This window comes from Miniopterus schreibersii (genome assembly GCF_964146895.1).
Source record: "Miniopterus schreibersii genome assembly, chromosome: 9".
In the NCBI taxonomy this organism is placed as follows: domain Eukaryota; kingdom Metazoa; phylum Chordata; class Mammalia; order Chiroptera; family Miniopteridae; genus Miniopterus; species Miniopterus schreibersii.
In genome coordinates, this window is record NC_138118.1 from 76900514 (window position 1) to 76913475 (window position 12962).

Below are 12962 nucleotides of genomic sequence, written 5' to 3' on the forward strand. Positions count from 1 at the left end.
ACTGCTGAAACACTTCAGATCCCTTTTCAGGGAACCTTCAGAGAGAAGCTGGAGGAGATAACGTGTTTCCCAGGTATCAGGGAACGTTAGGCTGAGCCCTCCCAGGGTATTTCCAGCACCACTGCTTCTGGCCGCACCTGCCCCACAGGTAGAAGCCAGGCTTGACTCAGGAGGGGTCGGTGCATGAGTCTACCTCGGGGGTGGGGAACATCCGGCCTGAGGGCCGTATAAGGCCAACGAAATCATTTGGTCTGACCTGTTTGGTGAGTTAATTAAATATTTGACCAAATATAGCAGGCTAATTTTTAAGTTGATAATTTTGTATGGCCCTGGAATGATGTTATAAATATCCAGATGGCCCTTGACAGAAAAAGGCTCCCCACCCCTGGAACTAAACAGAACCCATTCAGTGTCGGCAACTGTTCTGTCCTTTGAAAGCACATTTGACTTCTTACAGCTAATCCTGGTGGAAAATGTTAAGTTGGAGGGATAACCTTTGCGGGTGGAACCCACTCGTGACTGACTGAGGTGCAGACAGTTTTCTCATCAGCTCTGCAGGCAGTTCTGGAAGTGGAGCCCCTGGGCGTGGACTCGGAAAGGCTGCGTTCATCAGGTTGTGTAGGCACTGGCTTGATGCAGGCTGCCGTTATTCACGGCCGTTCTGAACACAGCTTCCCCAGTGCCCTGTTCACGGCGGGGACAGCTGAGCTCCATGGCCCAGCCTCGCCGCCCCTCTCCTCTCTGTGTCTCGCTGCTGCCCGCAGTGCCCCCTCAGCATCACTTCGGTCCCCCTGTAGCTGCTCTGCCCCATTAGCAGCACCTCTGGGCACACCTTGCCCAGGGTGAGTACTAGTGGGTGGGGACCCCGCGCCCTCCCCCACTGCAGGAGCTGCTGAAAGAATCTCTCTTCCTCTGTCGCTGTGGAGCGGGTGGCCGCCAGGACACGTGGCCTCCAGGAACGGCGGCCTAGTATTAGAGCGCTGCTCCAAAAGTCCGCAGGCTCCTCCTTTTTAATTACTAATCGTGTACACGTGTATATCCCAAAAGTTCATGCTTTCACCTTTATATTTTCAGAAAAGTGTTTTTAATTTAAAAACTATGTGGCGGGGACCAATAGGTAAAGTATTTCATTCAGTTTGAAATCAGTAAAAGAGCTGAAGTCAGGGGCATCTTACTAAGGAAACTTCATCTGATTGTGAAAATTACATACATCGTGTGAGGCTGGGGAGCGCGTCGGGTCATGAGCAGTAGAGGGTGATGTGAGACACTCGGGAAACTTTCTGAACGAAAACTGTGTTTCTTTTCTACTAAACTACCAGGTCCTACAAGAAGTTGTTTACACATGGTGCATTTCTGAACCACTGATTAGATCAGTCACTTCCAATTGTAGTCATGGGTTTTATAATTCTTCAGCTTCCTGCCCTCATGTTTCATTTCTTTTTAAGATGAACTATCCACTTTTTTTATACTTCTAGATTTTGAATTTATAAGTCAAGCCTATTTTAAGCCATTGTTCCCTTAGCTGAGCTAATGTGTTTGGTCTTCGGGGGCCTGACATCAGTTGCCCTTTGATCTGGTACAGTCTGTACACAGACGTCAGTGTGTACAGCAAACCCGTGTCCTGTGCAGTGTGTGCAGAGTCCTTTATTTAGAAGTATGTCCTGCCGCTCAATGTCCCTTTGTAACCTGCAGTTGCTGACTCAGGGGTTTCACAGTAATGACATGAAATATTCACTAGCTGTCTAATGGTTTTTTGAGACTGCTTCCCTGTTACAAGGTTGTTCGGGTCCTTCCAAAGTCCCGTGCTCATCATGCTCAGCAGACTGTCCCTGTGCGTCCCCCGTGCGGTCAATAGTCCCGGGCACAGGCCGCCCACATGATCTCTCCTTGCCCGGCCGCATCAGGGCCCCCAGGGCACGACTCAGCGGTTGTTGACAGTACAGCAGACGCATGCATTGATCCTTCTCAGTAATGCAAACGTTTTTAAAATTCTTTGGTTACCCTTCTGAATCACTTCTCTTTCAGAGTGAACAAATGTTTTCAGCTAAGCTATGTGGGAACACAAGAAAGAGATCCTGCTTGTTTTAAGCACATCCTTCCTATTACGTTTTAAAGCGCAGTCAGTATTTCCTCCCTGTACTCTATAAGCAGAAACCACCCTGGGGTGGTTGGTCCCCCTGGCCAAGCTGATGGCACCCACACAGACTCCTGTAGGTGCTGGTCCCTTTGTAGGTGTATAGATGGAGTCAGTGACGACAAGAGTGATCCAGAAGTAATGTCTGTTGCTTCCCAGAAGGCTGATGAGCCAGTCGCATGGCATGTGATGTATGAGTCCCCCGTGTCATGACAGTTTCACTAGAATGTCAGAAAACAGCCCAACTACCTCATGTGAAATTGGCTGTGGACAATCTGTGTCAGGTGAGATGTGTTAAGGTCGATGTGATCTGGTGAATAGACTGGACAAAGCGAGGTCTCTATAAAGAAGAAACACATTAGACCAGATGCCAAAGGCTACAATGTACATAGATTTCCTTGGATTAATTTTTTCAGTCAGTGTTTAATTCCACGCCCAATATTCTCATCTCGAATGCCTGTGGCCTCAGATCCACGCACTTTGAACACCCGTCACGCAGTCTTTGTTGCCTGTTGTCCCTCAGCATTTTGATTGAGCATCATCATGACAGTAGAAAGCAAGCGCCAAGTGCTTTGCGGATTTCTTCATTTGAATGGACCTTCACTTAGAATATAATGTGTTGGGACCTTTTTAGGACCAACCAGTGAATGAAGATTTCATGTTTAGTGTTTCATGTAAAACTCTGTCCAAGTTCTTACTCTGTACGTTGTGGGGAGGGAGGAACAAGGGAGGGTTTTCCTTTTTTTGCAAAAATGTTTGAAAACATCTGTCAGATTTTATATTCATTAGTTATAATAAACTTATTTTTAAAGTATTTTATCAAGTGCTTCTCTTAAAGATTTCTGTGTGGTTTCTTAGCATAAATAAGGTCAGATGACAGAACCTCCCTCCCCTAAAGCTTAAAGAACGAAGTACCAGAGTAAATTAAAACCTAAAAATAAAACCACTTAGCCAGCCAGTGTGGCTCAGTGGTTGAGCATTGACCTAGGATCCAGGACATCACTGTTCGATTCCCGGTCAGGGCACCTGCCGGGTTGCAGACTCGGTCCCCAGTCGGGGGCGTGCGGGAGGCGGCCCAGCAGTGACGCTCTCATCATTGATGTTTCTCTCCCTCCCTCTCCCTTCCTCTCTCTGACATCAATAAAAGACATATTTTAAAATAAATAAAAAATAAAAACACTTAAACTCACCAGCAGTGAATCAAGGCGAGGAGCCCTTGTCATTGGGCTGCTTTAAACTTCAAGACCACATTTTCCAATAAGAATGAGAAGAGAGAGCTCCTAATCCTGACCCGAACTGGGGGAATTTGCAAAGTCCAGAATTCTCATTAAAACTGCAGGTTTTGGAAAGAGGTTGATTGGAGAGTTGGGCAGGATGGGCAGCCTGATCTCTTCCTTCCTCCGAGTGGGGCTGGCATGCGGATGTGCAGGTCGGAAGGGGGGTGTTGCTGGGGAGAGGGGTGAAACGAGGCACAGGAACAAACTGCTCATCCTTGAATTAAGAGAAACACCTAAATCCCAAGGGTCTTCTCCCGCATGGCAGAGTAGCTGCGTCTCCTCTCCGTTTGGAATTCAGCCCGGTGCAGGCCTTCATGCGAGTATCTGAAGGCAGAGCAGAGCCCAGGCCCTCGAGCAGAATCCTGTGCACATGGCTCCTGCTCCCTTCCCCACGCGACACACACAGGCCGGGCTCGGGTTCGGCTGGTATGCCCTGGTGTGGCTGTGCTGGCTATTAAAATAGCAAAGTACCCCGATACTCTATCAAAGCAAATAAATGGCCTAAACAGGGCCAATGTCTTAAAAATGAGCACATTTAAATAAAAGGACTTGGCAACTACATAAATGTGCGACAGCCAGCAAAGGGAACGGAGTGGCGAGCAGACAAAACCAACCGGGAAAAAGAGCTAATCTAGGGAACGGCATTCCTGAGGGTGTGTTGTGTTCTCAAGTTCAAAGAACATGAATTCAACAAAACGTATGAGCTGATTAAACAACGGGATGAGATTAAGAGGCAGTCAACAGAAGCAACTTACCCGAAGTAACACTATTATAGAAAAAAAATGAATTAGAAATAGCAATAAACATGGTCAAAAGCAGAATTGATTATGAGAAAAGACTTGCAGTGAATAAAGAATTCTTTGAAAGATTAAAGTAATTCTTGAGGATAATTGTAGGAAGACAAAGATAGTCTAACATACGTGTAATTGACAACCAAAAAAAAAAAAAAAAATTGGAAATGAAACTTCCTGAAATTAACCTTCAGATGGAAAAATCGCCCTGTGTCCTAAGAAATATGACAGAAGGCACTTGACACCAAAACATATCCTGATGAAGTTAATGAACTAAAAGAACGAAAGAATTCTTCACTCAGGCAGAAAATGCGAGTCACCAAAGGGTCTGAAACTTCTTTTCCACAAGATTCAGTGACGGGAGCCAATGGAGGAATGTGCCTAAAGCTCTGAGTAGGAAAGAAGTGACCTAAGTATATTATTGGCAGCCAAGTTGTCCACAGGAATGTCAGGTTCTCTTAAGCACCCATGAGCTCTTCTTAAGGAAACCATTTGACAGGAGAGAGGAATCCAGTAACGATAGCAGAGAAGCTTATAGTAAAATGACTGGCGGGAGCATTGAATTTATATAAGAAACTAAGACCAAACTAGGGATTATAGTCATATGATAGATGTATATTGCAAATATTGTAAACCTGAATAATGTAAGTTGGAAGGGGAGGGAGGGAGGTTATAAGAGTGCCAATCTCATTTTAACAGCAGAGAGTTGATACTGTCTTTAAAAAAAAAACAACACACATAATGACTAACTTTGATTTTTTAGTCATTAAAATAAATTTTGAATGGATTTTTGAATAAATTCCTGTTGGGATAAACAAATATTTAAAGTTTACTACTTGCTTCAGTTTACTCTATTTTCTTATCTTAAATACAAGCAAATTAGCCAAATGTTTTTTTAAAAAAAAAAAAATGTTTAGAAATAAACATGATAAATAAAACAAGTATGAGTCTCTATTTATTAAAATATTCTCTATCCTTTTATCAGAAAAAAAAGTCTAAAATAATATTCACCTAAATCAATGGTGGTTATTTTTAAGTGGGTATTGATTTTGTTTTACTCTTTTCTTTGTACTTTACTATATTGCTTAATTTTTGTGACATGCTATCTTTTTATTTTAAAATAGGTTAAAAAGCATTGTGTAGAGGGTTGGTGGATCCCTGACATTTGCTTGCTACTTGTAATGACATTTCTTTTAAAACTCCTAGCAAGATACTTTAAATTTTTAACTTAATCTCACCACTTTTCCTTTTTCCCCACTGGTTATTTTCCACTCATAAGCTTCTGTTCCTGGATCCTCACAAAGATATCACTCGTAGCCCATTTTATACAACCCGTAAGTGTTGCGTTCTTTTATGGCTAACGGGAGAAACTGAACACCGGATGATACCTAGTGACTTGCCCAGGACACCTGAAACGAACGAAATGGTGGGAAAATAAGCTGTTTTGATGGCCGACAGTCATCTTACAAGAGGAAGCCAGAAAGGCTCTGTAACAAGGGAATTTTGCACATGAATTGGCCGCACTCCATCTGAGGGGCTGAAAGGGTTCTCTTTGTGCTGCTGTGAGTTTGGAAATGAAGTGCCAGCCCCTCCTCTGACCGAGTGCAATTGCTGGACAATAGAGCTGTGGTTCAGTTGTTAGCTTCTGCTGACCAAGCCCAGCTGCCAGCAGTGGCAGAGGAGGGAATGCGGCTCTAAGTTTATTCAGTGAGTGTCTGTTCTAAGGACCACTCAGGATCTGTTTGTGGAAGCCTGGGGAAGCCCTGCATTCTACTGGGGCCTGTGTGGGAGCAACTCAGGACCCTCTCTCCCTCTCTCTGTCACATAAAGAATTTTATAAAATCCCAAATCCTTGATGTAATTAGTATAAAAAGTGATCACCGGGTCATAGGATCATCTGTCGTTGAAGTCCTCACAGCCAAAGGATCGAGTCAGGAATTGTGCCTCATGTGTGTGGCACAGTGTCGAGCACAGGAGAGTTCCAAAAATGGTGGTGGGGGTCCTATTACTAGTGGTTGCTGTTTTAAAGGGGAGTGTGGCTCCACCACACTGGACTTCCTGGCTGAGTAAGCCTTCTCTTATTTGGGCCACTTGCCCCTGAGCTCATAGAGGATTCACTGCTGCCCCTAGGGACAGGTCGCCCCCTCTGCGCAGAATGGCTTGCCACCTTCAAAGAGAAGACGTTCACTTAATCATGTTTCCAGTGGACTGGGACACTTTCTCTTCCTTACCTGAGCTAGAGCCAGCTGTATCCCGGTTGGAGGATTCCAGGAGAATGGCTAACTGGGCATTAGGGTGGACCTGACACTCCATTGGGCTCCCTGCACCCCGTCATTTCAGAAGACAGCTAATATATTTTTCTGCCCTGAGCCCCTCTCCCTTTGTTCTGAAGCACACTCATTTCTTTGAGTGACTGCCCGTTTGCTACTCTGAGTTCTGTTTGGGCTGCCAGTCACAGGCCTAGCCCTCTGGCCGCAGCAGTGGGCATGTCATCTAGAATAGCCTCACCCTGGGACTTCCCTAGGACTGTATATTTGGACACTGGGAGAGTATCACTGTTATGAACTGCATGTTTGTGTGGCCCCCCGCTCTTCAAAGTTCATATATTGAAACCCTAACCCCCAGTGGGCTATTAGTAGGTGGGGACTTTTGGAGGTAATTAGGATTAGGTTAGGTCATAGCTGAGACAAGATAGAGAAGACCTAAAATAGTTTTTAAAAATATACTATGTTCAAGGGTCAGAAGATATGATAGTGATAGGATGTCTCTGACATGTGTTTTGTTTTTTCACACCACCAGTCAATTCTCCAATGCCAGCTGGAGTCTCAAATTCAACTCAGTTAAATTCTGACACTACCTAGAGAAAGCATCAGATTCCACATCTTAAGGGCTCAATCCTACAAGATTGTGCCCAGTCTCCTTTAGATGCCAATCACAAGTCCAGGTTGTCACTGCACCTCTCATTGACAAGATACAGATTGGAGGTCCCCACAACCCCGTTCTTGGGATTGAATAATCTGTAGAGGGGTTCACAGAACTCAGAAAAACACTTACTAATATTTACCAGTTTATTATAAAAGGATATAACTCAGGAAGAGCCAGATGGAAGAGATGGATAGGGCAGGGTGTGGGGAAGGGGCTCGGAGCTTCAGTGCCCTCTTGGGGCATGCCACTCTCCCAGCACATCTGTGTGTTCACCAGCCCAGAAGTTCCTGAGCCCCATCCTTCTGGTAACCATGCCTGTCATTACATAGGCATGATTGATTAAATCATTGGTCGTTGGTGATTGAACTCAATCTCCAGTCCCTCTCTCCTCCCTGGAGGTTAGGGGTTGGGACTGATAGTTTCAAGGCTCTGACCACATGGTTGTGTCTCCTAGCAACCACTGAAAAATATATTCTTTTTTAATTTAATTTTTTTTGGTCTTTATTGATTTTAGAGAGAGGAAGGGAGAGAGAGAGAGAGAGAGAGATAGAAACATTCAAAAATGAGAGTCATTGATCAGCTGCCTCCTGCACATGCCTCACTGGGGACCGAGCCCGCAACCCAGGCATGTGCCCTGACTGGGAATCGAACCTCAGTCTCCTGGATCCTAGGTCAGTGCTGAACCCCTGATCCACACTGGCCGGGCAAAAAAACGTCCTTTTTTAAAAATTATATTTTATAATTTTTGTTTCTAGTGAATAGCAGTGTTAATGGTTTTGCATTCAACAACCTTGATAAACCCTTCTTTCTAGTCATTTGTAGATTCTTTCGTATTTCTTATTTTTTTTCTTTTTCTATCCTTATAACTTTTATTTCTTTTTCTTGTCTTATTACACTAGTGAAAAGCTCCAGTGTGATGTCGAATAGAGGTGATGATAGGACAAATCATTGTGTTCTTGATCTGAAAGCAAATGCTTTCGGCATTTTACAATTACATATAACTTTTGCTATATAATTTTGAAAATTGCTATAATTTTGGTAGCTGCCATTTACCAGGCGAAGGCAGTTGCTTCTACTTCTAGTTTGCTATTGGTATTAATTATGAAGCAGTGCTGAGTATTACCAAAAGTTTTTCTACATTTATTGATATGATCATATGGTTTTGTCCTTTCACCAGTTAATACGGTAAATCTCAATAGTTTACTTTCTAATTTTAACCATCTTTGCATTCCTAGGATGAATCCAACTGGGTAATGATGCATTTCTGGATTCAGTTGACTAACGTTTAATTTAGGACTTTTGCATCTATATTTAGAAGTGAGATTATTACTTTCTTGTCCTGTCTTTATCTGATTTTGTCATCAGAATTATTTTACTTCCTAGAATGAGGTGGGCAGTGTTCCCTTAGTTTATATTCACTGGAACACATTGTTTAAGGCCATGATTATCAGTTCTTTGAAGTTTGGGTCTGACTGGAAAAATCTTCTGGGTTTAATGGGTTGTTTTATTTTTTATTTTATTTTATTTTTTGAGGGAGGAGGGTGGATTTTAAAACTTCTGATTTAAATAACAAATCTAACCAAAAATGATGTTTCTTCTTGAGTAGTTTCATGAACTTACATATTTCTAAGAAATTGTGCATTTTTGTATGTTTGCAATTTACTGGGTATGAGCAGCAGGCAGAATTGTGCCAGCATGGCCCTGAGAGCTTACTCTGTGTAGACCCGACAAGAAGCCAGCTGGGCCTGACCCCACCTTCGCAGAGTCAGGGGCCACCACTCAAACTCAGCTTCCCCTGGGACCAGTAGCTTCCCTCCTTTGGCTGGAGGGTCTTTAGCTCCCCACAGCCTCCCAGGTCTCCAGGTGCTGGACAGCTGGCTTTCTCAACAACTGCTATAAACATCTGGCCCTTGAATCCAGATGTCAGGCAGCCTGTGCACACGGACGAGCTCATTACCCAGGTCCCAGCGTGGCTTCCATGCAGCCCCAGAGGACAGCGCACCACAGATCATGTCTCTTCCTGCTGACACTCGGGTTGTAGGTTTCCCTCAAAGAGCCTCTTTCTAATCTCTTATCTCAGGCTGTGTCACATTGTGGAATCCATCCTGAGCTCAGAGACCTGACAGGTGGTGACGATGAAGGAAACTGCCTTGCACAGCACTGGTACATAATTGTTCTTAGTGCCGGTTGCAATATAAAAGTTGCAAAGATAATACAACTCCTCTATTTTGTAGTTTAAATCTCCATGTGTCATTCCTAATTATTTATTTGTGCCTTCTCTCTGTGTGTCTATCTCTCTCCCTTTTTAATTGATTTTAGGGAGAGGAAGAGAGAGAGAAACATCGATGAGAGAGAAACATCGACCAGTTTCCTCCCGCATATGTCCCAACTGGGGATCAAACCCTCAACCTGAGTATGTGCCCTGATGGGGAATCGAACCCACCACCTTTCAGTGCATGGGACAGTGCTCCAACCAACTGAGCCACCCGGCCAGGGCACGTCTATCTCTCTCTCTGTCAAGTGCACTAAAGATATGTTGTGGTTTTTTACTTTTATTTTGGAATAATTTCAGATTTATAGAAAAGTTGCAAAGATAATACAGAGTTCCTGTATGACCTTCACCCATCTTCCCTAATGTTAGCATCTCGCGTAACCATGTACATTTGTTTAAAAATTAACAGTAGGACAAATATCTTAGTTCAAATGCTACTGCTACACTACAGATATTATTCAGGGTTTACCAGTTTTTCACTAATGTCCTTTTTTGTTCCAGGATTCAATCCAGGATACAAGACTGCATTTAATGTCGTGTACTTAATTTTTAAGAGCTCAATTGTATTAAGTAAAGTTTATGTACTACAAAAATTCACCCATTGAAATTGTACAATTCAGTGGTTTTTATTATATCTTCAAAATTGGGCAGTCCACACCATAATCTGATTTTAGAATATTTTTATCACCCCAAAAAGGAACCCTGTACCCATATTTTTTAAAATATATTTTTATTGATTTCAGAGAGAGGAAGGGAGAGGGAGAGAGGTAGAAACATCAATGATGAGAGAGTCACTGATTGGCTGCCTCCTGCCAGGCCACTACTGGGGATCGAGCCCGCAACCCGGGCCTGTGCCCTGACTGGGAATCGAACCGCGATCTCCTGGATCCTAGGTCGATGCTCAACCGCTGAGCCACACTGGCCGGGCTATACCCATACTAAGCAGTCACTGCCCTTTCTCCCTCCTCCGTCCCTGGCCCACCACTGATCTGCTTCCTGTCTCTTTGCATTTTTCTATCCTGGACCTTTCATATAAATGGAATCATATGATATGTGGTCTTTTACAATCTGTCAGCAATGAATGAAGGTTCCAACTTCTTCACATTCTCTGTGTTTTGTAAATAGTATACCGGTTTTAGTGGCATCTCCTGGTTTTGAGTTGCATTTCCCTCATGACTAGTAATGTTGAGCATTTTTCATGTGCTTATTGGCCATTTGTATATCTTCACTAGAGAAATGTCTATTCAAGTCCTTTGCTCAAGTTTTAATTTAGCTATTTTCTCAATATTGAGTTGTAAGAGTTCTGTATGTATTCCGGATACAAGTCTCTTTTCACATGTATGACTTTTAAATATTTTCTCTCAGTCTATGGATTGTCTTTTCACTTTTTTGATGGTATAATTTGAAGCACAGAACTCTTTGTTTTGATGTTCACTTTATCAATTTTTTTTATTCTATTGCTTGTGTGTTTGATATCGTATCTAAAAAGTCATTGGTTAGCCCAAGATTATGAAGAGATACTTTTTAGAGTTCCATAGTTTTAGATCTAATTTTGAGTTCACTTTTATGTGATGTAAGGTGGGGTCCAATTTCATGCTTTTGCATGAGAATATCTCTTCTCCCAGCACCATTTGTAAAAAAGACTCCTCTTTTCCCTCATCTTATTTGATGAGAATTGGAAGCCTCATTCTACCCTTTTAAAAAGTATGTTGTTAATTATTTTCTCCTGGTAAGAATAATAAAATTTGGGACATGTTTAAATGTTAGGAGGGAATGTAAACTATTCATGGTACCACTACCTTAAAGTAACCACTATTCTGTGTTTCCTTCTTTTATTCTGTGTCTAGATATACATACATGAGTGTGTATATATACCGTGGACCTTTGAACAACACAGATTTGAACTGTGCAGATTCACTTATACATGGATTTGTTTCAATAAATACTGTAAATGTATTTTCTCTTCCATGTAATTTTCTTAATAACATTTTCCTTTCTCTAGCTTCCTTTATGATAAGAATGCAATATGTAATACATATAACATATAAAATATGTGTTAATAGTCTGTTTATGTTATAGGTAAGGCTTCCGGTCAACAATAGGCTATTAGTAGTTAAGGTTTTGAGGGGTCAAAAGTTATATGTGGATTTTCGACTGCGCGGGAGTTGATGCCCCTAATCCTTGTGTTGTTCAAGGGTCAACTGTATTTCGTAACTGGATTCATATGTGTACATCTGTTTACTAATTTTTTCACCTGTTATATTGTGTTTTTATTTTATCATTAAAAGTTATTAAATTTACTTTTCTGTATCCTGCGACCTAGACAGAAAAGGGAATACCTTGCCCGGCCGGGCGTGGCTCAGCGGTTGAGCGTCGACCTAGGATCCAGGCGATTGGGGTTCAATTCCCGGTCAGGGCACATGCCCGGGTTGTGGGCTGCAGCCAATCAATGACTCTCATCATTGATGTTTCTCTCTCTCTCTCCTTCTCCTTTCCTCTCTCTGAACTCAATAAAGATATATTTTTTTAAAAAAAGAAAAAAAAGAAAAGGGAATACCTACTCTAGGAGCACTACAATCCTAACTAACTCAGTGCCACTGATAAATGTCTTCCATTTAAAGCAAGATGATGTTGTGTTTCTCCCATGGAACTGATTTTCATCAACTATTCTGAATAACTAGTTATATTCTGAATATATTGTCTGGTCTCCACTTTGCTGCCACTGAATCTCAGATGCTCCCCCATTCTAGCTTTCTTGTTGAAATCATTTTATTAGTAAAGCTTAGAGTATCCAGTGTGGCCCCCAACACAGTTGCTATACAAGGACTGTGAAAGAACAGAATGTAATACTCTCTCCATGGGCTGGGACATAAAGATGATCTGAAACCCAGCTGGGGAGTGGCAAGTGTGCTTGATGGAATGCCATTCCCATTCTCTCCTTCCAAAAGCAGTTGGGCTTCAGGAAATGGGCATTGTGTTTCACTTGGCCTTGCAAATATAGGTCTCACTTTAGCACAGCCTTTCCATCTGTCCTCCAGCATCCATGTCCCAATTGACATGAAGGTGTGGAAAGCAGATTGAACATTACAGAGGAGATCATTCTGGAGATTGTAAGACTCAGGGTTGAAGGGTAGAAAGAGTTCCTGAGAGACCAGGGTTTTTTGCTCACAGTAACCAAGAAATCAATCTCAGACTCATGGACCATTATAAAATGTGTATTTTCTATAAGTTACCCCTTAGCCCTTCCTTGGTAAGTCACCACTATGCAGTGTCTTACCCAAATGGATTTGAGTTCCAAAGTAGACTCTTGAAACTCAAATTGGTTCCAACTTAGTGAAATTTATACTAGAAACAGTAGTCTTATAATCCAATACTTTTGATTTGTAACAGCTAAGATTTTTGAGAAAAAAGAATTTCAAGTTTCAAAAGATTACCCCCTAGCCCCGCTGGGTGTGGCTCAGCAGTTGGGCATCAACCTAGGATCCAGGAGATCGCAGTTCGATTCCCAGTCAGGGCACATGCCCGGGTTGTGGGCTGAGTCCCCAGTAGGGGGCGTGCAGGAG

General features: G+C 42.6%; 1 protein-coding gene across 2 annotated transcripts in view; it reads left to right on the forward strand.

The window, feature by feature from the left end:
* Nucleotides 1-11275, forward strand: part of PLEKHA8 (pleckstrin homology domain containing A8) — a 47508-nt gene extending 36233 nt beyond the window's left edge. The window contains exon 13 of one of the 2 annotated variants that reach the window (XM_081147774.1): nucleotides 9901-10066. In XM_081147774.1, coding sequence (XP_081003900.1) covers nucleotides 9901-10004 — 104 coding nt within the window. In that variant the 3' untranslated portion in view covers nucleotides 10005-10066. Of the gene's footprint in view, nucleotides 1-9900; nucleotides 10067-11246 lie in introns of those variants that run through there. The other variant, XM_081147778.1, reaches the window with a different exon arrangement.
* The last annotated feature ends 1687 nt before the right edge of the window (nucleotides 11276-12962 follow it).